Below are 22,547 nucleotides of genomic sequence, written 5' to 3'. Positions count from 1 at the left end.
TCCAGAGCTACCAACTTTAAGTCCCTGGAGAGTCTGAGGCAAGGAATCTTCCATTCTAGAAGCTTTCTAAGTGATTCTGATGATCAGGTCAGACGATCGCTGTTCTACGTGGCTGTTTCCATCCTCACAGTCAGAGGCACTATCGCACTTGAAACAGTCTGTCCGGGGCCCCAACTCCTCTGGCCGCAGAGTAAACCGGGGTCATGTTGGCCGGGCCAGTGAGAAGCAGAGTACAGCCCTACCACAAAAGACCACCTATTGTAGGATCCCCTTTACATGAAATGTCCAGAGTAGGCAGATGCACTGAGACAGAAGCAGACTGGCGCTGTCAGGGCCTCGGGAAGGGGAAGTGGGGTGCAGTGAGTGGGTAGAGATGGGGATGGTGATGGCTAAGGGGAATGGGGTGCTTTTGGGGGATGATAAAATGTTCTCAAATTGATTGTGGTGATGTGAATATAATAAAGAACATTAAATTGTGCCTTTTAAGTGTGCAGTATGGGTACTATATTTCACTGAAATGATAAATATTTTTTTAAAACCAGCCTTAACCTGCCCTCTCTCCACCCCTACACACACCATGCCAACCTGTGAACATTCACAGGTCAATTACAGATGTCCAACTAGTAATATCCTATATGTTTGGGTGGCACTCAGCCTCCATCACCTCTCACCTTATGACCCCTAATACTCTTTCCCAGACCTCCCAGTACAGAGAAACCAATCCACCCGGGCTGGTGGCACCACCTGGTGGCTATTCTGGGAAATTCTTGATGAGATACTTGCACTATCTCCTCCTCCTCTTCTCTTCCAAGCAGTGGACCTCACGCACAAGCCATTCTCTCCTTTAATCTTCTTCCAACTTTAGGGTTCAGTGAAGTTCTAGTTTAGGTAACCTCCAATTTATACACAAGCATTTCCTTCCACCTCTTCCCCTATGTCTGGCCCAGGGTCTCCCTCTACTGCTGCAGAAAGCTTAATTAAGGCTTCAGTTATAAGTTCGCTATGAAAAAGAAAAGTAGCAAATCACAAAGTGGGTAGAAACCATTAGAGCTGCTAAAAAGTCCACCCGTCTCATTAACAAGTAATTCAGAGAATTACAAAAGCAAATACTGTAGAATAAAACAGATGGAAAGATGGTCAGTTTTCTTGGTAATCAAAACAACAAGATGCCATTTTCACCTGTTAAATAAAAAGACTTCTTAAAAGGTGATACTTATAGTTAGCAGGAGAGACAGGATTCCTACGAACAGATGAAGAAAGAGCAGCTGCATCAGTCCAACATTTACAGAAAGCAAAGCAACGTCCTGCAGGAAATCATGATCCTAAAACGTTCGTGGAGCTTGACCCACTTTTTCTCTTTCATACACAGATGTACCCTAGAGAACCTGTCAGGAGTCTTCACAAAAATTTATGTACAAATATGTTCCCTGAAGCAATGTTTATGATGGAGACAAAAATGGAAAAGTTCTTAATGTCCAACATTTGGGGGAATGCTTAACTGTGGCATAAACATAATTTAGAAAAATAAAAAAAATAAAAAAAAACCATGAGGAATTACACAGCAGAAGCTATATTAAAGGCCTAGAATTAAAAAGTAAAAAAAAAAAAAAAAAAAAAAAAAAAAAAAAAAAAAAAACACACACACAGATAATTGCCTATAATGCAGTTACTAAAAACCACAGTGATTTTCTATAATCTTTGAAAAAGCTCTTGATATAATATAAGGTATAAAAATCCAGGTAAAAATATTTACGGTATGATTTTAAAACCTACATATATACACAGAAAACGACGCTGGAAGGAAAGGCACCAAGTGTGGAAAGTGGGTATCTCCAGGTGGTAAGATTGTAAACCATTTATTTTTCAAGTCACCCATATAGTCTTTATTACTTTATAGTACGAAAAAATACTATGAACATAAACAATCCACACCGCCTATAGTCTTTTTAGAGGTAACCTCAAATTTCCTTCTGCATGTGCAGAGGTAGAAAAAAAAGAGCCTGCAGAGTAGTGCTTTTCCACAGGGGGGCGATGTTGATACACAGAGGACCTGTGACTATCTGGGGACATTTCCAGTTGTCCCAAATGGGGGCATTCTCCTGGTATCCGCCAGCGATGCCACCCGCAACAGAGTTCTCTGGTTCATTGTCAAGAGTGCTGAGAGTGAAAACCCTGCTCTAGAGTCAAACACACGATTGGAATCCAGATCCTGTCCCCCCCAGCTGTCAATCCTGGCTCTCAACTTCCCTTGTAACAGGGAATCCTCCCATAGCATTTCTGAGGACAAAATAAACCACACATACAGTATCTGACACACAGTATTTACAAAATAAACATTAGTGCCTTTCCCCTAGAACCATATTTAAAGAAAGATTATTATTCATTTTTGTGAGTTTAAAAAAATTTTTTAATTGATTTTAGAGAGATAAAAATTTGTTGTTCCACTTATTTATACACTTATTGGTTGATTCTTGTATGTGCCCTGACCAGGGATTGAACCAACAACCTTGGCATATCGGGAAAAGGCTATAACCAACTGAGTTACCCAGACAGGACTAGGGGTTTTGTTATTACAAAATTGTGCTTTCTAACCTTTTCATTACATCTTGATTACTCATTTCAAAATTAATCTTGGAGTCTAGTAAGCTTTGATGTGCTCTCTCCAGATTCTAGAACTTTAATATTCAGGTTGATATGGTGACTAGATGAATTGGGGCCTGCAGTAGTGATGACCCAAAATCACGGAGGCCAATGTTCTAAGTACTGGGCTAACCCGGGTGAAAAGCTCATCTGTCCCGACATGACCCCAGTGGGTCCAGCCTGCAGTTGGAGGCTGAGCCTGGACAGGGGCACAGGGAGCCAGAGGACATAAGCACCGGTGGCGTGTGTGCATCTCTCACTAGTGACCAAAGCTACAGGGGAATGATTTGGGGCTCATCCACCCGGTTGGGTTCCCTACACTTCCCCCTTCATGGAATGATTCAAGCTCTATTTATAAATCTGCTCAGAGCAATTTATAATATAATGACCTAAAGAGAGCAAAACTCTAGAACCCAGCTACCCTCATTCCTGACTGCTTCCACGTGGGAATGGTATTGGATCTGCCTTGGAGCGGAGGGACATCGCACAGTGGCGTCTCGCTCCTCTGCCTGAGCTGGAGAGAGGCTGGCGGCCATTCGTGCACTGTCCTCAGAGCTGTGACTGAGGAGTGGGAGGCGACCTGAATTGTCTTGGGGGTGGACGAACGCACCGGCGCCCGGCCGGGAGGCAGGCTGCGGAGAGGGCCGCCTGGTCGCGGCCGGGGAGCGAGCGAGCTGGGAGCCAGCTGACCACTCTCTCCAGCAGGCACATCTTGCCTGTCCACAGCCCAGACCCATAGGCACCAAAACTGCCTGTAAAAAGCCAGAGGCACTTACCAGGCTCCAGTGTGCTGTATACAGACCTAGTTAAATGAGAGCCGACTGCCAAAAACTCTCCTCACTGACCATGCAATCAAAAAAAAACAAAACAAAAATGATCTTTTGATATTAGCATAACGCATCATTTACTGTCAGAATAACTCACTCCTCTTTTCCGCCCTTCCCTTCAGAAACATTTTCAGACAACAACGCCTGCACAGTTGCCATATTTTTGCACACTCCAGCGACCAAGGACTATTCCATCTGGACAAACTGAACAAATGCTCCCTCCCATCATTTGCAGAAGGATTTTTTTTTTTTTTTTTTTTAAGAGAAAGGAAAGAAAGCAAAGGACAAGGAAAGAGACCTGCTAGTTCAGTTCAGGAGACGGGCGTCTTTGGTGGTTTATGGCAAAGCAACTCCTCCCAGCAGGCCCGGCCATTCCTGCTGCTTGGGAGGAAAATGTGTCACCACATCTTGTCAAAACCGTGCAGGGCTTGGTGACGCAGGTCTGACGGGCTACGTACCAGAAAGATGGCATCAGGAAGGTCCGCGAGCCTCTGCAGGGCAGGCCAGTTGCCTGCACTGTCACTTCAGCCACAATCTCGGTCTCATGCAAGGAAAAACTCTGACAGGCTCCTTGCGTGGTGGGGGGGGTAGGGGGTCCTGGGGGGGGGAGGTCCCAGCACCAGGAACCATGAACCTGCTGCAAGTCCCCACTGGAAAAGCCATCACTGTGGTCATTTTGGAGCCTGGGTGAGTGTCACTCTGCCTTGATCAGGCCAAATACTAGTGGACAACTTTTCCTGCTGCACGTGGTGTCACCACCAACTTTAATGCCCGAGTATAGTCCACAGAGCTGTCTGGTCCTCTGAGAACTTACAACCAGACAAGTCCATGTGAACAGCCACCTTACGTCTCTGACATCTGCAAATGCTGAGCAACTGGAGCAATGCCCGCCCCCACCCTCCAAGATCCCAGCAGCAGTGGCGTCAAATGGGAGTGAATTTGACCGACACAGAAAGAAGTACGCAGAGCACCCTGCCACCCACACCTCCACCGCCACTGCTGCCGCCATCCAGGGCCTCTGGGTCTAGGGCAGCCTTTCAACCTGCAAGGGGAGACGGGCAGTGCAGGCGAGGTGGCAGGCTGTGGGAGCTAGCGGCTCCCCTGACAGCGCTAGGACCCTCAATAATCCAGACCATGTGCTCTGTCCCCAGGCGCTTGTAAGTAGAGAAACCTGATGACATCTTTCAAAGTTTCCAGCCTTCCTCGCTGCCGCAGCCCCGCCCCATAGCCATCCGCACTCAACAATTCCTGGCTCAAAAGTATATTTCTTCCCACTTCTTCCTGCCTGAGCGTGAGTCCCCACCATCCACGTCCTACCTGTCCTCAGGGAAGTCCAGCTCAAGTTCAACTGACCTATGATGTCTTTTCTGGGGGCCAGTGCCCTCCCCACCCCCACCCCCAATTCTGTTAGCCGTGACCGCCTGGCCCACATCCGCGTGAGACGCACTGCAGTATTGATGGCCCTTTCCCTCTAGATCTACATCGAGCTTCGGCTTCCTTAAACAAGGGCTGCGAGTCCCAGTCCCAGTGAGAGGAAACGGCCCCACGACTCCCTCCGCAGCTCCCGGGAGAGCAATGGGCGTCACACCCACTGCGCTGACCCACGTCACCGAGGCGAGGCCGCGTGCAGCCTGTCACCCCTGTTCTCCCGTGTGGTGTCACTCACAGGCCCGGTCGCCTCGGGACCGGAGCCCAATGGGAGTGGGGAAGCAGGGGAAACAGCAGTGTCATCGTGCTCTATCCCTGATTTTTTATGAAATTGCTTCATTCCTCACAGGTGTAAAGAAGACAATGCCAGCCTGACCTGTGGTGGCGCAGTGGATAAAGCGTCGACCTGGAAATGCTGAGGTCACCGGTTCGAAACCCTGGGCTTGCCTGGTCAAGGCACATATGGGAGTTGATGCTTCCAGCTCCTCCCCCTTCTCTCTCTCTGTCTCTCTCTCTCCTCTCTTTCTCTCTAAAAAAAAAAAAAAAAAAAAAAAAAAAAAGAAAGAAAGAAGACAATGCCTGGCTCTTACCTCGCTTAAAAAGACTCTATGTCAATAAGTGAAACGCATGTCTGTTGGTTGTAAACTACACCAGCATCACAGGTCCTGGCACATAGTAGGCACTCAATAATTACTTCCTGAATAAATAAAAATGGAAACATGTTAGATGGTGTTTTGATAGGACACCTGCGTTGGGGGGAGTGTGCTGATCACCAGCCAGCCTGTGTCTGCTCGCGCGCCCCTGAGACACCGTTTCCAATTCCTCTGCTCACCTGTGCCACTCGACATCGCTACATCCACAGAGCGTGCTTCCGCCTTGTCCTGGCCGCCGACTAACTAGTCTTCTTGACTTTAAAGATGCTTCTATCACCTATTTTGTGCCAAAAGGCAACACTTCTATAGCCACAAGGACAAGAAATGGAACAGGGCCTGCGGAGTATGGAAGGTTGCTCTTCACCAGAACGCTCAGGAAGCAGCCACCCTCACTCTAGGCACCTGTTCCTAACACCTAAGTCAACACTGATGGGGAGGAGAGCATGTACAAGGACCAGGAGGGAAATTAGTTCCTCTAAAGTTAAACATGCAACCGCTGGGGAGTTTCCCGCGGCCAAGCCTGGGAGGACAGGGGCGCAGGGAGCATAGGCTTTGACAGTGCAGTACGACAACCTCCCAGCCACGCAGCCATTTATACCTGGAAACACATGCGGTCAGGTGAGAAAAATCCATGACCCAGAAGACTGATGCTTCACGTTCATGTAACGTTTTAGATAGTCCCAAACACTTTTCTGTACAGGGTGGGGCAAAAGTAGATTTACAGTTGCTTGTATGGAAAATACTACAATCATTAATAAATAATAATATAAGAATAAATTCCGTTTTGTGTACTCACTACTGCAAACTGACTTTTGCCTCACCTTGTATATTATTTGGCTACCATATCACCTCTGTGGGACAGACTGGACAGTTTAACTCCATTTTCAGGTTGGGAATATAAACACCCTAGAGCAGTGGTCTCCACCCAACCCCCGGGACGCGGATCAGTACCGGTCCATGGGCCATTTGGTACCGGTCCGCAGAGAAAGAATAAATAACTTACATTTTTTTCATTTTATTTATATTTAAGTCTGAACGATGTTTTATTTTTAAAAAATGATCAGATTCCCTCTGTTACATCCATCTAAGACTCACTCTTGACACTTGTCTTGGTCACGTGATACATTTATCTGTCCCACCCTAAAGGCCGGTCCATGAAAATATTTTCTGACGTTAAACCGGTTCGTGGCCCAAGAAAGGTTGGGAACCACTGCACTAGAGTGTCAGGGACTCGCTCAGGGCCACACGGCAGGTCTGAGCCAGGACTAGAACACCTGAGCTGCCTGCCTCTGTGCTCTGCCCACAGCTACACAGCGACCTCCTCACCCAGCTCCTGCCCCAGCTCCTGCCCCAGTCACAGGGCACACCACGGGCAAGAGGGCACACTTAGTTCTACTGGTGGGGCGGAGCTGCGGTCTGCTAAGCCCTTCCAGCCTGTCCCTTACCTTTCTTTCTGAACTGTGGTGCCCAAGGTATTTGCAGTAATTTGTTCCAAGAGGGCAGTGTATCAAAAAAATTGCTTCCTAAAGCTCCTTCATGTCCCTGAAACACCATCTGCCCAAATGCACATGCAGTTGACCATGACTCCCGCCACCATTATAGCCTCTCAGCTAAGCATCACAGGATCACACAAGTCTATGGGGATAGGGGACAGCTGGTCAGATGGATGCGTTCCAACCGGACGCAGCTGTGTGCCAGCTAACTCGAAAACCTCAGGCTGTGTGAGGTGAGCAACTTAAAATGTAAAAAAAAAAAAAAAAGAAAGAAAGAAAGCCATTGTTGTAAAGGTTACATCCAATGAGACAGAGCACCGGAAAGTATTTTTGCTAACCATAAAATATTACATAAAATTTAATCACCACTATCCCACTTCCTACATGTGTGTGACTCATTTTGTTGTCTGTGGAAAGTCATTCACTGTGGCTTCCCTAGTGACTCAGCACATGTCCTGCTGCCTCCCCCTTTCTCCAGGCGGCAGGTCTCAGGTGACACAAGGTCCCAGCTTGAACCTACTCTGGACTTCAGATAGGACAGCGCGCCTGGGAGGACCCTGCCGGAAGCCTGTCTGCAGGAGGAACTGCCACGCCTCCTGGGGAAGCTCCCACTGAAGGAGAGAGGAGTCCAGCGGAGGAGCCCGGGGCAGGCGTGAATCACACCTGCCGGGCCGTGGGGAGGGAGGTATGCCAGATGCTTAGGTTTATCTCCGGGTCCAACCGTTCACGGGACCCCTACGCAAAGCACAAGATGAGGATTGAGGGGGTGTGGAAACAGAGAGAAATGAGGTGGAAAGCTCAATTTTCCTAAAAACGCTCTAGGATTTAGGGGCACAGGGCCCACTGAGGGGCTTCCCTCCCCCCCCCCCACCACCACTTTACAACAGAATTCCCTGGGGCCGCAACAGCTTGGTAGCAGGAGGACACTGGTACCCGGCTGGGCACAGTGTAAGAGCGAGAAATGGGGAGCTGCCCCACGGGAGCCGAGCGACTCATGACATTCAGGATCACACGTGGGGCATGTTCTGGGGTCCCCAGAAACAGGTCACTTTGCAGAAAGCTGAGGTCCTGAGTGAGCAGCTATGAGAAGGGCCAGTGAATTTTGGATTATTAAGGTTAAAATGCTCCAGTAAAGTACAGCAGAGGGAGCAAAGTCAACAGCATTGTAATAACTACGTAGGGTGTCCGATGGGTATTATTAGACTTATCGGGGGGATCATTCCAGAAGTTATATAATTGCCTAATCAGTATGTTGTATATCTGAAACTAATGTAATAGTGTATGTCAACTGAAATTAAAAGCTAAATTTTTAATTAAAAAATAAAATAAGCCAAATGAATAAAATAAAATGTCCCAAATACAGGCTGGGTGGTCTTGACTGAAACAACACTAGTCTCACTTGCTGGTGTTGCAGCAGTCAACGTTATTTCAACAAATAGTGAGTGTTTTTATCGTGTGCCTGGCCCCGTCTGGGCACTGCTGGCAACAAGCCAAGCAGACATGCGTCTGCCCCAGCAGACCTCAGTCCAGGGAGGCGGGCGAGCGCACCTCACGGCAAATGCTGGTTCAGATTCTGTAAGCAGCAATTTCAAAGAAGGAGCAACCATGAGCCCAGGGGTAAGGATCACCCTTAAAGATAAACCTATTTCACAATGTCATCTAAGATCAACCCTGTCCACGTCTATCCTTTTAATCAACTTGCCGAAGAGGCAGCCTGCTGTGCTGGACAGAGGGAAACACCAGGGCTCTGAATCTACATACAAAATTCTGTGGCATGCCGAGGCAAGTCACTTCTCAGAGGATCTCTTTCCACATCTGTAAAATGTGGCCAGAAATGCCTGCTCCCCTTCTCAAGGAAGTGTTTGTGAGAGGGAAGCATGAAGACACTCGGAGATCCAGAATCTACAAGGAGGTATTCAAGACCACCGTGCTGCCTTTACATGGACTACAATCATTCTCCTTGGAAAGTGGTATCTCGCTGGTGACTGTGCTGCTGTGTTCCTCATCTAAGCTGGTGTGATGTTAATTACACGTGTGGGTTTAGCTAAGTTACAGTGCCCAGTCTAGATGTTACTGGGGAGGTATCTTCCAGATGTGACTGATATTTAAATTAGACGACTCTGAGTAAAGCAGATTATCTTCCATAACGCGGATGAGCCTCCTCCAGCCAGAGGAAGGCCTGAAGGGGAAACACGGAGGTCCCCGGAGGAGAAAGGAGGCCTGCCTTCAGACCGCATCGACTCCAGGCCACATGTTGCGTGAGTCTCAGCCGGCCACACCCTGAAGATTTCAGACTGTCCAGCTCCCCAAGTGCATGAATCAATTCCTAACAATAAATCTCTACCTGTCTCTTTTTTATAACCTTAATCATCCTTTTCTAACTACACCTTATTTACATAGCTTACACATTTCAAGTCCCACTACACCTTCCTCTCCGAAAGGATACAGGACAATGGAAAGGAAGGGTGTAGCAGTAGCCAGTCGTCAGGCAGCAGTCCCAGACCTTGAGAGACAGATACTTGTTTTCTAGATACTCAACTCATATCTGATGTCAATATAACTTATGGTTATGTTTTTACAACCTGAAAGATCTGTGACATTACAGCACCATTTTAGTGATGTTACGGTGCATGAGAAGTGACTGATACCCCACCAATTTGTATCTGTGCTCCTCAAAGCGATGGGCTTTGTGGATTTTAGACCCTGTAATATATATACATATCCAGTTTTTCGCATGTCAACCTCCATACAGTCTATGTGCATGTATAGATTTATTCATAAATATAAATATGTATGTATGTCTGTTTATGTAGTTTGTTGTCTCTCTGCAGAGCCCTGAGCAATATCTCTGGATTCTCCTGTCTTTCATGATAACACACAAGGCTCAGACTCGCATGGAAGTGCACGCTCACAGAGCTGTCCTAGAGTCAGATACCTGGCGTGGCAATGAGTGGTTGTTACACAGTAAACTTAATTTCGGTCATCGTGCTGGCTTTCTGTGTACTTCTTTGCCATTATAAGACAGTCACATGTTATTTAAGGGATGAACTGAAGATCTCACAGCATTCAATATTTATATAATTTTAAAACAATCCTGATCAAGGATAACCATTTCTGTTTATCAGCTAAAAGGCAATAGGCATTGTTTACTATCACGAACTAAGCTGATGACTTTGAAGTTGGGATTCCTGACTGTTGCTTTGTGGAGAGTCACATTACTTCCCATTTTGTCCATGCAGTAACACTGCACTAATTTTTTATATTGCATTGTTGCAATGTCATTTAAAATGCACACTAAGGTTAAGATTATCTTCCATATTGCACTGTTGCAATGTCATTTAAAACACACACTAAGGTTAAGATTATCTTCCATTTTTGTTCTTGGTTTATGCCTCATTAAAACATTTATTTCTATAAGGAAAAATGAAAATAGATAAAGATGATACTCTCTGAATCTTTTGATTTTGGATTACATTTTACAATATGTCTAGGAGTTACATATTGTAAATATAAAAAGCTTATAATATAATTAGTAAATAACCAGTAGTTAGATTACATTCATAAAAAGTTAATACCAGTCAGTCTTGTCTGAAATTTTAAACTAGAAAACATAGAGGTGAGGGATACGAGGTGTACACAAAAGAACAGAGATTTGGGAGGCTGACTGCATTTCATTCTTATTTTACTTCTGAGAAGGTAGCTTGAAAGAATACAGTGTCTGCAGATACTAAGGCCCAAACCTCTGAACTTGACCACATCCCAGCAGACCTCTGCCTCTCCCTGTGTTCCCAGCGGAGGGAAGACCTGGCCCCTGCCAGTGCTCTGCTCCCCCCCACCCTCAGCCTTCCCCACTCACCCATCCGCTCTTCATCCCACAGCTGCGACTCCCTCTCCACTGCTATTTGCCTATTAGCACCTACTTACAATTAACACTGTAAACCAAAACCTAAAACAAAACCTTCTTCATCTCTGTATAAACCTTCCCCCAACCCACCCCTGCCCCGCCACACCCTCTCATAACTGTTACTGTCCGCTGACCAGGGAGACTCAGGTAGCAGACGCTTCCGTCTTGTCTGCTCTGCCTCCCGCAGGGTGGATTCTGCCCCCGCCGGCCCACAGCCTTTAGTTCCGCCCACGCCCCAGGACCGTCTGTGTGGCTACACCAGCCCAACACGTTACGCCCCGTGGTTCTCATTTCACGTGACCTCTCTGCTGAATGGTGACCCCTGCCTCCCTCTTGAAACACTCTTTCCTTGTTTTCTCTGTATTTCACCTTTCTGGTCCTCATTCATGCCCAGTCTTGCTTGGTTTCTTCACAGATTCTTCTACCTGGCCCCACGGACCGAGTCTTCCAGGCCTTCTCCCAGGTGCTCTTACCCCCTTCCTGACACTCACCATTCCTACAGCGTCAGCCACCACCAACACGGCTGACTCCCACATCTCTCCCTGCCCACAGGCGTCGCCCTGTGTTCTATACATCCAAGTGCCTTCTAGGCACCTGTGCCCGGTGCCGCGGGCATCTCAAACACAACACTCCCTGTTCTGCCCCCTCCCCCCCCCCCAAACCCCAGACCTCCCCCTAATCCTTTTCAACTTCTTATCACTATCTGTGTGACTTCCCAAGAAAGAACACTGGAAATCATGCCAGAACTTCAAGATTTGAGGTGAGGGTGGACTTAACAGAACCCCAAAGGAATGGGCCACACTGGAGGCCCTGGCACACTCAAAGACAGCCCTCAAACCCACTGTTCTTAGGTTTCTCAGGGTGGGGTAACCTAGAGAAATATTTTAGTCAGGGTACCTGGATCAACAGCCACACCCCATATTCCAACTGCAGAGACAGGCCACCCAGAACCAGGCTGAACTCAGCCTCTCACCCTTCAACCTTCAAAAAAAGGCAACTGTTGCCTCCCTGTGGCAAAGTGAAGGCACTGCAGCTCCTTTACCAAGGCCAAAGGTTGGCCAAGTAGACTTCTTAGGACCTGACCCTTTAAGAAGGCTTTCTCTTACAAAGGACTCTTTCTCCACTTGCATTTATTAAGAAAACAATCATGGCCCTCCTTGTTTTGAAATGAAATAATTGAGCCTCAAAAGTCAATGTTATAAAAAAAGACTTTTGGTGTTTTTATGTTTGGCATGCAGTAGTCCCTCTGTCCCTATGGGGGATTGCTTCCAGGATTCCTGTGACACCAACTCAGCAGATGATCAAGTCCCTTACAGAAAGTGTAGTACTTGATTATACCAGTCACACACTCCTGTATACTTTAGATCATCTCTAGATTACTTATAATACCTAGTACAGTGTAAGTGCTATATGAATAGCTGTTATGCTGTGCCTTTTAGGGAACAATTACAAGAAAAAGAAGTCCATATATGTCAGTACAGACAAGACCATCGTAGGCCTAACTGCGTAGTGCATACACATTGGCAACAACGTAACATACCTGAAAAGGTATTTTTAATCCATGTTTGGTTGAACCTGCAGTTGTGGAACCCATGGATACAAAGAGCCAACTGTATAGATTTAAAAATTATTTGGAACCATCAAAAGCCAATTTAGAAATTTCTATCTCAGTGGTTCAGCACCTGAGGTTATCGTGATACAACGCAGGTACCTGGTGGCCTGCCGTGGTGCAGAAAATGACCCAGCGGCACTGTGGAGAAGACCCTCTTTCTCCCGAGGCTGCTCCCACTCTGAGCCAGTTCTGACTCCTAAGCGTCTCTATCCCATAGCAAATAAATGGCTCTCTGCCTCAGTCCCTTGGATAGCGGTGGCTTTACTGGCTTCTGAGGATGAGATAACGAGTTGTTGAGCTGTGTCATAGGGACCAATGAGCAGCTATGAGTTTGGGGGAAGATGGGCACTGCTGAAATGCAGGTGCACTGAAGCCCCTCTGAACTGTATGGCTAACTAGAAGAATCAAAATAGCATCAGAAGAGACCTATCTGGGCCGCTCCATGGAGAGAGCCTCATCCCGATGCACTGGGGTCCCAGTGCAAAACCATTTCATCCCCAGTCGGGCATGTACGAGAAGCAACCAGTGAGTACACAACTAAATGAAACAACTAAGTGAAATGAGTTGATGTGTGTGTCTCTCAAATCAATGGAAAATTAAAAAAAAAAAAAGTATTGGGGAAGAGCCATTAAAGACGAAAAATGTATTGTCAATAATCACTAAAATGAGAGGAGGGAGGCCTGCGATCCAGTTAGTAACAGGACACACTTATTACATGGGAGAGAGTGGGCTGGCAGCCCCACCTTAAAGATGAGAAAAGTAAGGCTCAGAAAAGTTGCCACAATCACCCACAGCTGGTGAACAATATGGCCCAGACTCAACTCAGTCTCCTTGCTGTGAAAGCATGTTTCTTCTCTACAAAACAAGTCAGTCCCTGTTTGTCTTTGTGTTTTTGTTTTGCTTTGGGCTAAGGAACTTATACATTTAAAAAATACTCCTTACTAAGCCATGTGTAAGGTACCTATGGAGAAGTAAAAAATAATCCCTAATCCTCTGGATGTTTTTGGTAAATGCTTCCTCTCCAGTAAACACTTGGAGCAATTAACAATCAGAAGGCTGGCTACCAGGTTGCAGGAATCCTGTGATACACTTTGAGTCTCGTTGGCCCCCTGCTGGTTTATTTCCAGAACTGCACAAAGTTTTCACGTTTTCAACAGGCAGCTAGCTGTACCAGGGCACAACCTTGCACCACGGTGATCGGTCACATTCTAAGAAAATAAGCATATATCACTGAGCTTTTGGCAAAAACTTCTAGGTAGATTTTTTTTTTTAAACACAGAATAGAAATGGGATATTTTCCTTGAACTGAAAGGAAAAATGTCTCAATAGATCCAGGTGTCAAAGAGCATTTACATATTTATGTTACAGATACATGACTTTTCTCTGATATCATATATTCAAACTTCAGATAGTTACTGAGGACGTTAGGGGTTCCGAATGAGTCACCCCAAGATGTGTTTCTGTGGTATGCAAATAGAATTTGAGCTAATGGCAACAGAGACCCTGTGGGCTCAAGAGAAACTTACTTCTGCCCCCCAACCCCTTTAATTAGCTAGAAGATTCTGAAATTGGGGCCTTGCCCATGATAAGAGATTATCAGAGATGACCTTCTTGACCTGTCTGCGTGGCACAGCAGACTAATTACTGAGCGGCTGCCCTTCTCACTGTCCCACAACGCCCCTCCGAAGCCCCAAGGCCCCTCGACTCCCCCTTAGCTCAGGACAGCACAGAGGCCTCAGTTTCCCTCTGGTTTTGAATCTCTCACATATGTGCGGTTCCCATGCATACATATGTAATTAAATTTGGTTATTTTCTTTTCTTATTAGTCTGTCTCGTGTTCATTTAATTATTAGATCAACCAAAAGAGCCTAGGACGGTACAGGGAAGGTTCTCCCTCCCCACAGGGCCTACTCTACGTCTGGGTACAGAGCAGCAAACAAACCGACCTAGCCACACGGAGCTCACACTCCAGTAGGGAGACAGACAATAAGCGAGGAGCAGAAGCGATTAGTTACAAATCCCCTCCCCTAGATGCTATGGAGCTTAAAAAATATCAAAAGGACACTATGCTAGAGAATGGGGCCACTCAGATAATGCTATCAGGACAGCCCTGTCTGAGGAGGTGCCTTCGTCACTGAGACCGAAGAGGAGGACACAGCTATGCAGGGTGGGAAGCGCAAGTGGCGTCAGAACCTGGAGGTGGGAAGGGGCTGCTGCTCTGCTGCGGGGCTGAAAGGGGAGGGCGGACGGGACATGGGGCCTCCTATCACACAGCAAGAAGTGTTGTTTCTGCCTGGCTGCAATGTGAAGCCCCGGCCTGCATCTTACCCATGCAGTCGGCCTGCTCTGACTGACACTTGTGAAGGCTGGCTCTGCCTTTCCTGTGGAAAATGGCGTGAAAGAAACCAAGAGGATAAGTGGGAAGATTGGTTAGTGGCAATTTCAGAAACCCATGCCAGACACATGGCATCTTGAACCAGAGTGTGTGAGGAGCTAGAAAGAAGAGAAAATAGGCAAAATAACAGATGCATTTTAAGGACAAATGAATAAACTGTTTGTAATTTGAGTATGATGTGTAATGCAGAAAAATCTAGGTGTTTTAGCTTCACACAGTAGGGCAATGGTGACACTATTCACTTATTCAGAAGAGGCTGATGGAAACTGATTGAGGAAGGTGGTGGTAGAGAAATCAGTGTTGACACATGGTAATTTGGCAGTCACAGACGCCTCTATGGATACAAAAAAGAAGTCTGGGCTAAAAATACACACATTGGAACCATAGGAAAAGAAATGGCATTTAGAAAAGTGGTAAGAGAGTGAATGAGACCATCTGGACAGAGAATTTAGAATAGGAGAAGTGGACCCAGCCATGAGCCCTGGAGAAATCAGCAATTATAGGCTGCATTACAGAATTAGGAAAACACAGTAAGCACAAAAACAAACGAAAATTAAACTGAAGAAATGGTTAAAGGGAAGAGGAAAAGGGAGAAAGCCAAAAGTGTCATCTTGGCATATACTGACATCTTAGCATGAAACCAAGAAAGAAAAGGGTTTTAAGAAGGCAATGGGGCCCTTGTCGGTTGGCTCAGTGGTAGAACATTGGCCTGGAGTGTGGATGTCCCAGGTTCGACTTCCAGTACGGGCACACAGGAGAAGTGACCATTTCTTATCCACCTCTGCCCCCTCACTCCTCTCTCTCTCTTCCCCTCCTGCAGCCATGGCTTGATTGGAGCAAGTTGACCCTGGGCACTAAGGAAGGCTCCATGGCCTCTGCCTCAGGTGCTAAGAAGAGCTCGGTTGCTGAGCAATGGAGCAATGGCCCCAAGTGAGCAAAGCATTGTCCCTTAGCAGGCATGCCGGGTGGATCCCTGTCAGGGCATATGCGGGAGTCTATCAGGGCACATGCAGGAATCTGTCTCTGCTTCCTCTCACAAAATTAAAAAAAAAAAAAAAGAAGGTAATGGTCTAGTGTGCTGAATGCTGCTACGATGTTCAATAGCATGAAAGCAGAGTGTAGGTGAATATGGCCAGGATGTTGTTGGTCTTCACAATAATAGTCTAAAAGGCATCTGAACATTAACAAATGCGACACTGAACTTGGAACTTGCCCCTGAAGGTCCTCAGTTTGCTCCTCCAGTGGAAAACTGTTCCTTTCTAGTTCTTCAGACCAAACTCTTAGCGTTGACCCTGACTCTTCTCTTTCTTTCAGTTCCTACCTCCAGCCTGCCAGCTTATCTTGTGGGCTTAACTTCAAAATATATCCAGGATCTGACATGTCTCACCATGTCTCTAGCTACTAGGCTAGTACATCTCTTACCTGGGTGATTACAATAACACATCCTCCCCTACAGGAATATCGTCAGTAGAGCAGTCAGAGTGATCCTTCTCAAAGGAAGGCTGGACTCAAACAGCACAGGACTGTAAGACCTATGCCATCTGTCCCCATACACAGCCTCCTACCTCCACTCCTGTCATCCAAGTCACCTCCTTCTCCTGCCCTGAGCCTCCTGGCTCCGGCCGCCCCAGCCTCCTGGCTCCTTGGGCTCCGGCCACACGAGCCTCCTGGCTCCTTGGGCTCCGGCCGCCCCAGCCTCCTGGCTCCTTGGGCTCCGGCCGCCCCAGCCTCCTGGCTCCTTGGGCTCCGGCCACACGAGCCTCCTGCTCCTTGGGCTCCAGCCACCCCAGCCTCCTGGCTCCTTGGGCTCCAGCCGCCCCAGCCTCCTGTGTAAGGCTTCGGCCCCCGCAGCTCCCTCTGCCCGTAATGTCTTCCTCCATACAGCTCCCTCTCAACTCTCCGATTTTCACTCACCTTTCCAGTGAGGGGTCCCCGGCCCCTATTTTAAGTTGTCTCCTTCATTCCCCTCCTCTGCTTTATGTATACTTTTTCTTTTTATTGAATTTATTGGGGTAACATTGGTGAACAGAATTATGCAGGTGTCAGGTGCACAACTTCACATCTGCTTTATATATTTATAGCACTTACAACCATTTGACTTCTTATATATTTTACTCATTTGCTTATTTAAGAGCTATGTCTCCCCCGCCCTGCCAAATCTTTGAGGCTTGTGTTTATTTCCTCAGTACCTAAAACCATGCCTGGCGTTCAAGAAAGACCTCTTGACTTGGCAAAGGAGTGGTGGGAGTAGTGGGCCACAGTGAACTAGGAGAGACAGGGAGCTGAAGAAGTGCTGGCATTTAAGTCCAGGTATCTTTGGGAAGAGTCTATGTTAAATGTGTGTTGAAATTTGCACCAGAATACCTGTATTATGTGTACTCTTCTATAAAAATTAGGGAAAAAAGGTCCTTTCTAATTTGGTCCTTCATAAGAAAATCCTAAAATAAATGTTGGAAGGGCTATGGAAGATGCTCCGTATATCTGCCAGAAGCTTGGAGATGAGCACAGGTGAGTGTCTGAGCAGAGACAAAGCAGGTAGATGAGAGGAACAAAGCTACGCTCACTCGAGTACTCAATGAATTAATGCCAAGGTTCAGGGCTGGGACACAGCCGGGCTTTTTATTTTTGTTTCCCTAAAGTGTTTGGACTATTTTCTCTGTTATATTTACACCCAAGCTGTAATATAAAGAATTCTAAAATGGCCCCCAGATGCTCACCCACTGGTGCACATGTCTCTTCCTTTGATTATGGGCAGGACTTGTGAACAAGAAGGGCTATTGCTTCCTTGTTAAGTGACAAAGGCTTTGGCATAGTCACTCCCATAATTATATTATAATTAACAGACTAAAGAGATATTCTCCCCCTGGCTTTAAGGAAGTAACCGGGCCTGACCTGTGGTGGCACAGTGGGTAAAGCGTTGACCTGGAAATGCTGAGGTTGCCGGTTCGAAACCCTGGACTTGCCTGGTCAAGGCACATATGGGAGTTGATGCTTCCTGCTCTTCTCTTTCTCCTCTCTCTCTCTCTCCTCTCTAAAATGAATAAATAAAATAAAAATTAAAAAAAAAAAAAAAAAAAAAAAGGAAGTAACCTGTCACACTGTGAGCAGGTCACCATGTGGCTTAAGACTTGAAGGTGGCCTCTTACAGTGGAGAGTGACCCTGGCCAGCAGTCAGTGAGAAAAAGGGGATCTCACTCTCACAACAGCAAGAAACGGAACTCAGCAACAATCTTAATGAGCTTGGAGGAGGACCAGGAGCTCCAGCCAAGACTGCACCTCTGGTCAATACCTCCGCTCCAGAGCCGGCTGAGACTGAACAGGGATGCCAGCAAACACAGGGCTGCCTCCTGGCCAGTGGGCCCACAAGATAAAAAGTGGCTATTGTGTGCTAGACTTGTGGTCACTTGTAACACAGTAACAGAAAACTAAAATGCCAGCCAATATTCACTCCTGTAGACATAGCTAGAGGAGGCCCAACCTGGCTGTGACCTCACATGACCCCAAGGGTAATAATGGAAACAGAATTTTAGATTCTGACTTGTCCTAATCCAAGGTCTTTCAAACCTCCATGTCCTTTCACTTGCCATTCCCAGATCAAATGTCGTTTCTTTAAAGAAGCATTTCCTTACAGCCAATCCACCCACCCCCAAACAAAATAAATTACTCCTTTTCCTCGTTTCCAAGGCAGAGGCTTGCTTGTACTCTACAGAACACTTGCCATGCTCTATAGGGATAACTGTGCCCCTCCCAGCCCTGCCAGGGAAGCTTTGGGGCAGAGCGGCTCCAGCCTCCTGCACGGGGCCTGGCACACACTGGGTGCTGCGTGCTTGGCTATCCAGGGAGGGAAATGACACTCGAGATTAACACAGGCTCTTGATGCCAGGACGCTGCTTTCCCACATCGATGATCAGGCCTCAGGTATTAATAGAAACTCCGAAAGCCCTCTCCATGACAACAGCAGGTGACTCACCTAGCACTCACTGCACTAAATGGGTGGATAGTTACTGTCTCCAAAGATCTGGTCTGAAATGGACAGTTGTGCTTGGAGCAACAGATGGCAGGGGCTGGGAAGGATTTAAATTCTCCCCCAAAGGGGTAGCAGGAAGCCCTGCCTGATTTGTTCTCATTCAAGCCCTGTGCAAGGTTGGTATGCTCGCCGATTCAAATCATCCATGTTAATCCATTCCTAAAATCAAATGTCAGCCTAAATAGGCAATAACCCCACAGAGTCAGTTTTACTCAATGGCTTCAAACTACGGGTAACAAGCCAGAAACAAGAGTCATATATCAACAATTTCCATGGTATTCACAGGACCCCCAGGTAGAAAGAATTTTTAGGAAACTGAAAACTCAGGCAAAATTACACATCATCAATCCACAGGAAGTGGCATTTCCTGGGTGTGCCTTCTGCTGAGATGCAGGAAGAGCTCTGCATTTTCCCTCAGGAGCCACTCCTGGGGGCGGACACTCGATCTCCCCGCGGTTACCCTGCAGTAACCATGACTGCGTTAGGGCTCCCTCATCTGAGACGAGACCATTCCGATTCAGAGTGGACACGAAGCAAGGCATGGAAACACGGGCCTGCTCGTATGAGCGGCTGGTCACCAGCTCCTCAGAGCTACATTCAGATTCTCTCTATAAATAAATCATTAAAGAACAAAGTGCTGTTTTTTAACAAAATTATCACATTCACATTGCCAGAAAGCTGGGAAAATTCTGGGAGGAAATGGTGTTGCCACTTTAAAACAACTTGATTAACATTTGTTATATTTTAAAATATTTTTAAGTGTCTAATATAAACTCTCAATGTCACTACCTCTTTTAGGCTTATACGGCATCATCCCCAAGAATCAACTCAGATCCTATAGGTCCTATATTTTGAGGATCTTTTACAAGTACCAGTCATCAGTGACTCAAAGACACAGGCAGCTGGGGACACAATTTCCCAAAGATCAGTATGGGATAAGACGGGCTGGGTTCTAATCTTCCTTTAGGGATAACACTAGCTCTTTCTTTGTGCACTAGATAAATATTAACGTTCCAGACTCCGTGCTAGGGCTGCAGCTGTGACATAGAGAGAGACGGCCCCTGCTCTGCTCTCACAGGACTTATACCTTATGTGGATGCACACGTGCATCTACTGTGCAGGGTAAGAAGAACGGGAAAAACAGAGAGAGGAGGTAGCGTTTCTTCAATGTATATTAATTATCTTAAATACTAATGGAAACTTTTAAAGTGAGTGCAGAACACAGTAAATACCTTCGATGCTCTGTGGGCCCACAAGATTCATGGCCTGGTGAGCTGGATACTCTACCCGTGGCCTGGCAATGCCCAGCTGCTCCATAACACCATGGAGCAGCCTCTGGATGTCTGCTTCAGAGACCCGGTCAGGGGTCCTCGGGCTATACGCAGATGTCAGAGTCCACCCGAATATCAACCAAAACATTAGGCCAGAGAGCATGGTGCAGACCATCCTGGAGACAGTTTTTAACCTGCAGAAATAAGATCAAATTTTATCTATCAGTCACCATTGTCAACTAATGATGTAACCATTCAAGGGGTTAATTCAAGGACCACTCAGAAAGGGACTGCAATGAAAAATCCTAGGGGTTTGCTTTTGCCTTAAATGTTCACTGTAGCCAGCACATCTGCTGTGGGAAGGTATGAGAGAAACAGAACAGTGTGTGATAGCCGTTTCCCTCCGTACTTGCAGTCTTGGGAAGACCAGGCAGGAATGGCAGTTCTCTGCCATTTCCTAGCCACCTTGCAGCTCCTTGAGAGTTGCGCATTACCCCAAACCCCATCTCTCTCTTTCTATCTTACTAAAACAAACAACAAAAAAACTTATTTCAATTTTGAGAGAGGGGGACAATCCTGAATTTTCCCAGTCTCAGGGGAGGAAAGGCTCACAGGAAGGAGTTAGGAAGACATGAACAATGAGTAAGCACAGAAAGGTTAGAGTGGTGGAAGGGAACACTGGCTTAGCAGGCATCTAGTACACCTGGGATCCTGAGGCAGAGTCAAAACACACACAGCTCAGGTCTGCCCTGCAGTCTGCAAGGGGAAGCCAGGCTCGCTTGCTCCGTCACACACTACTTAGGTGACATTGGGCAAAAGCCACAGCTTTCTCTTCCAAAAGATGAGAAAGGCATCTGACTTACAAGATTGTTGTGAGCAGAAGTGTGGAAACACATGTAAGGGAAATTAGAACCATGCCAGGCACAGAGCTCCCTGCATTGCTATTATTGTGTTAGCAATGTTACCTTACGGTTCTGGGGTTAGAATTTGGGGGAGTAGTGATGAGAAGGAAGACAGGTGAGAGGGAGAAAAGGAGTATGGGAGTCATTGTCCTCAATGTCGGCTTCTGTAGAGCCAGACGGCTGCAGAACAAGGGGGCGAACTCTCTCGCAGCTTCCCTTTGCAGCTGCTGACCGCTGCTTCTGACAGTGGCCACACAACCCCTCTTTTGACCCTGACACTGAAATATTAACCCCTAATATCGTTTTCTGTGTAGAAAAAGACCTTGCCTAGTCACTCCTGGATACAAAATCTTGCTCCCCAAAGAGCAAAGCCTGCAATTCTGACGTTAAAGGCGGAGGCAGACGCCAGCCTCCCCAGCCATCTCCATCTTTCCCTCCTCTGCACCAAAAGCAGGACGTCTTTTTGTCATTTACAGCCCCGGCCAACACAGTCCCGATTTGATGAGCTACAATCTTCTCCCCACGCTACTCCTTCCCTGGTATTTATAAACGAACCGCCGAACCCCGCACCCATCCTTTGTCTGCCCCCAGTTCAAAGGTTTCAGGACGCCCTTCCCGACTCTCCATTCCGCAGAACCCGCACGTCTCGGCTGGGCCTCCGGAGGCAGAGCGGGCGCGGGTGGCGAGGGCGCAGGACTCACCGAGGGTACGAGGGTACGGAGGAGCCTGCCACCGGCCTGGGCCTTTGCTGGGGGTCGGCACCGAGCAGCAGTCTAGATCTCCGATGCACCGCTGCCCTCTGCGTCTTAGCCCCGCCCCGGCCCCTCCTCCGGCAGGTGGTGGCCGCCCATCAAGAACTCCCCAGAACGCAACCAGATGCTGGTGCTCTTGCCAGGAGCGAAGCAGCGTTGCACCCAAGCATTTCAAATACACATCTATCTCCTAGGAATCTTTTCTCTATCGACTCCTATGGAAGTAACCTTACCTCAAGCAATTATCTAAACGATGTACCTGGTTGCCGCTTTGTACTTTGCCCCCAGTAGCACATCTTTCATTCTGCCACCTTGCAACATTTTGTTTGCTTTTAGCTTTAAGAGAAAAGAAGAAATGGGGCAATGAATGGCAGAATAAAAGATGAAGAGATCCTAAGAACTTTTAATGATGACAATGAGGGTATACCCTGAGTGCTTTCAGGAGCCCTTTCATTCAGCAGGGAAACTGAGGTTCTTAAATATAAACTGCTAGCGACTTCTGTTAAAGTAATATATCCAGAACACAGGAAAACCTCTAGGAATATGAGTTTTGAGTATTATTTCTCAACTTCCACACCAAACCATCAAGTAGAGAGCCTTTGCCTTGAATATAAAGCATACTCCCAGCACAGTGCAGAAATTT

General features: G+C 47.0%; 1 protein-coding gene across 1 annotated transcript in view; it reads right to left on the bottom strand.

Moving 5' to 3' along the window:
* The window catches only part of SCG5 (secretogranin V), a 56,691-nt gene extending 36,266 nt beyond the window's left edge, over positions 1-20,425 (bottom strand). The window contains exon 1 of the mRNA XM_066277217.1: positions 20,212-20,425. Coding sequence (XP_066133314.1) covers positions 20,212-20,425 — 214 coding nt within the window. The remainder of the gene's footprint in view (positions 1-20,211) is intronic.
* Positions 20,426-22,547: the final 2,122 nt, after the last annotated feature.

This window comes from Saccopteryx bilineata, chromosome 4, assembly GCF_036850765.1.
Source record: "Saccopteryx bilineata isolate mSacBil1 chromosome 4, mSacBil1_pri_phased_curated, whole genome shotgun sequence".
Lineage (NCBI taxonomy): Eukaryota > Metazoa > Chordata > Mammalia > Chiroptera > Emballonuridae > Saccopteryx > Saccopteryx bilineata.
The sequence above is the reverse complement of the archived record's forward strand: the minus strand, read 5'-3'. Positions and strand labels throughout refer to the sequence as shown.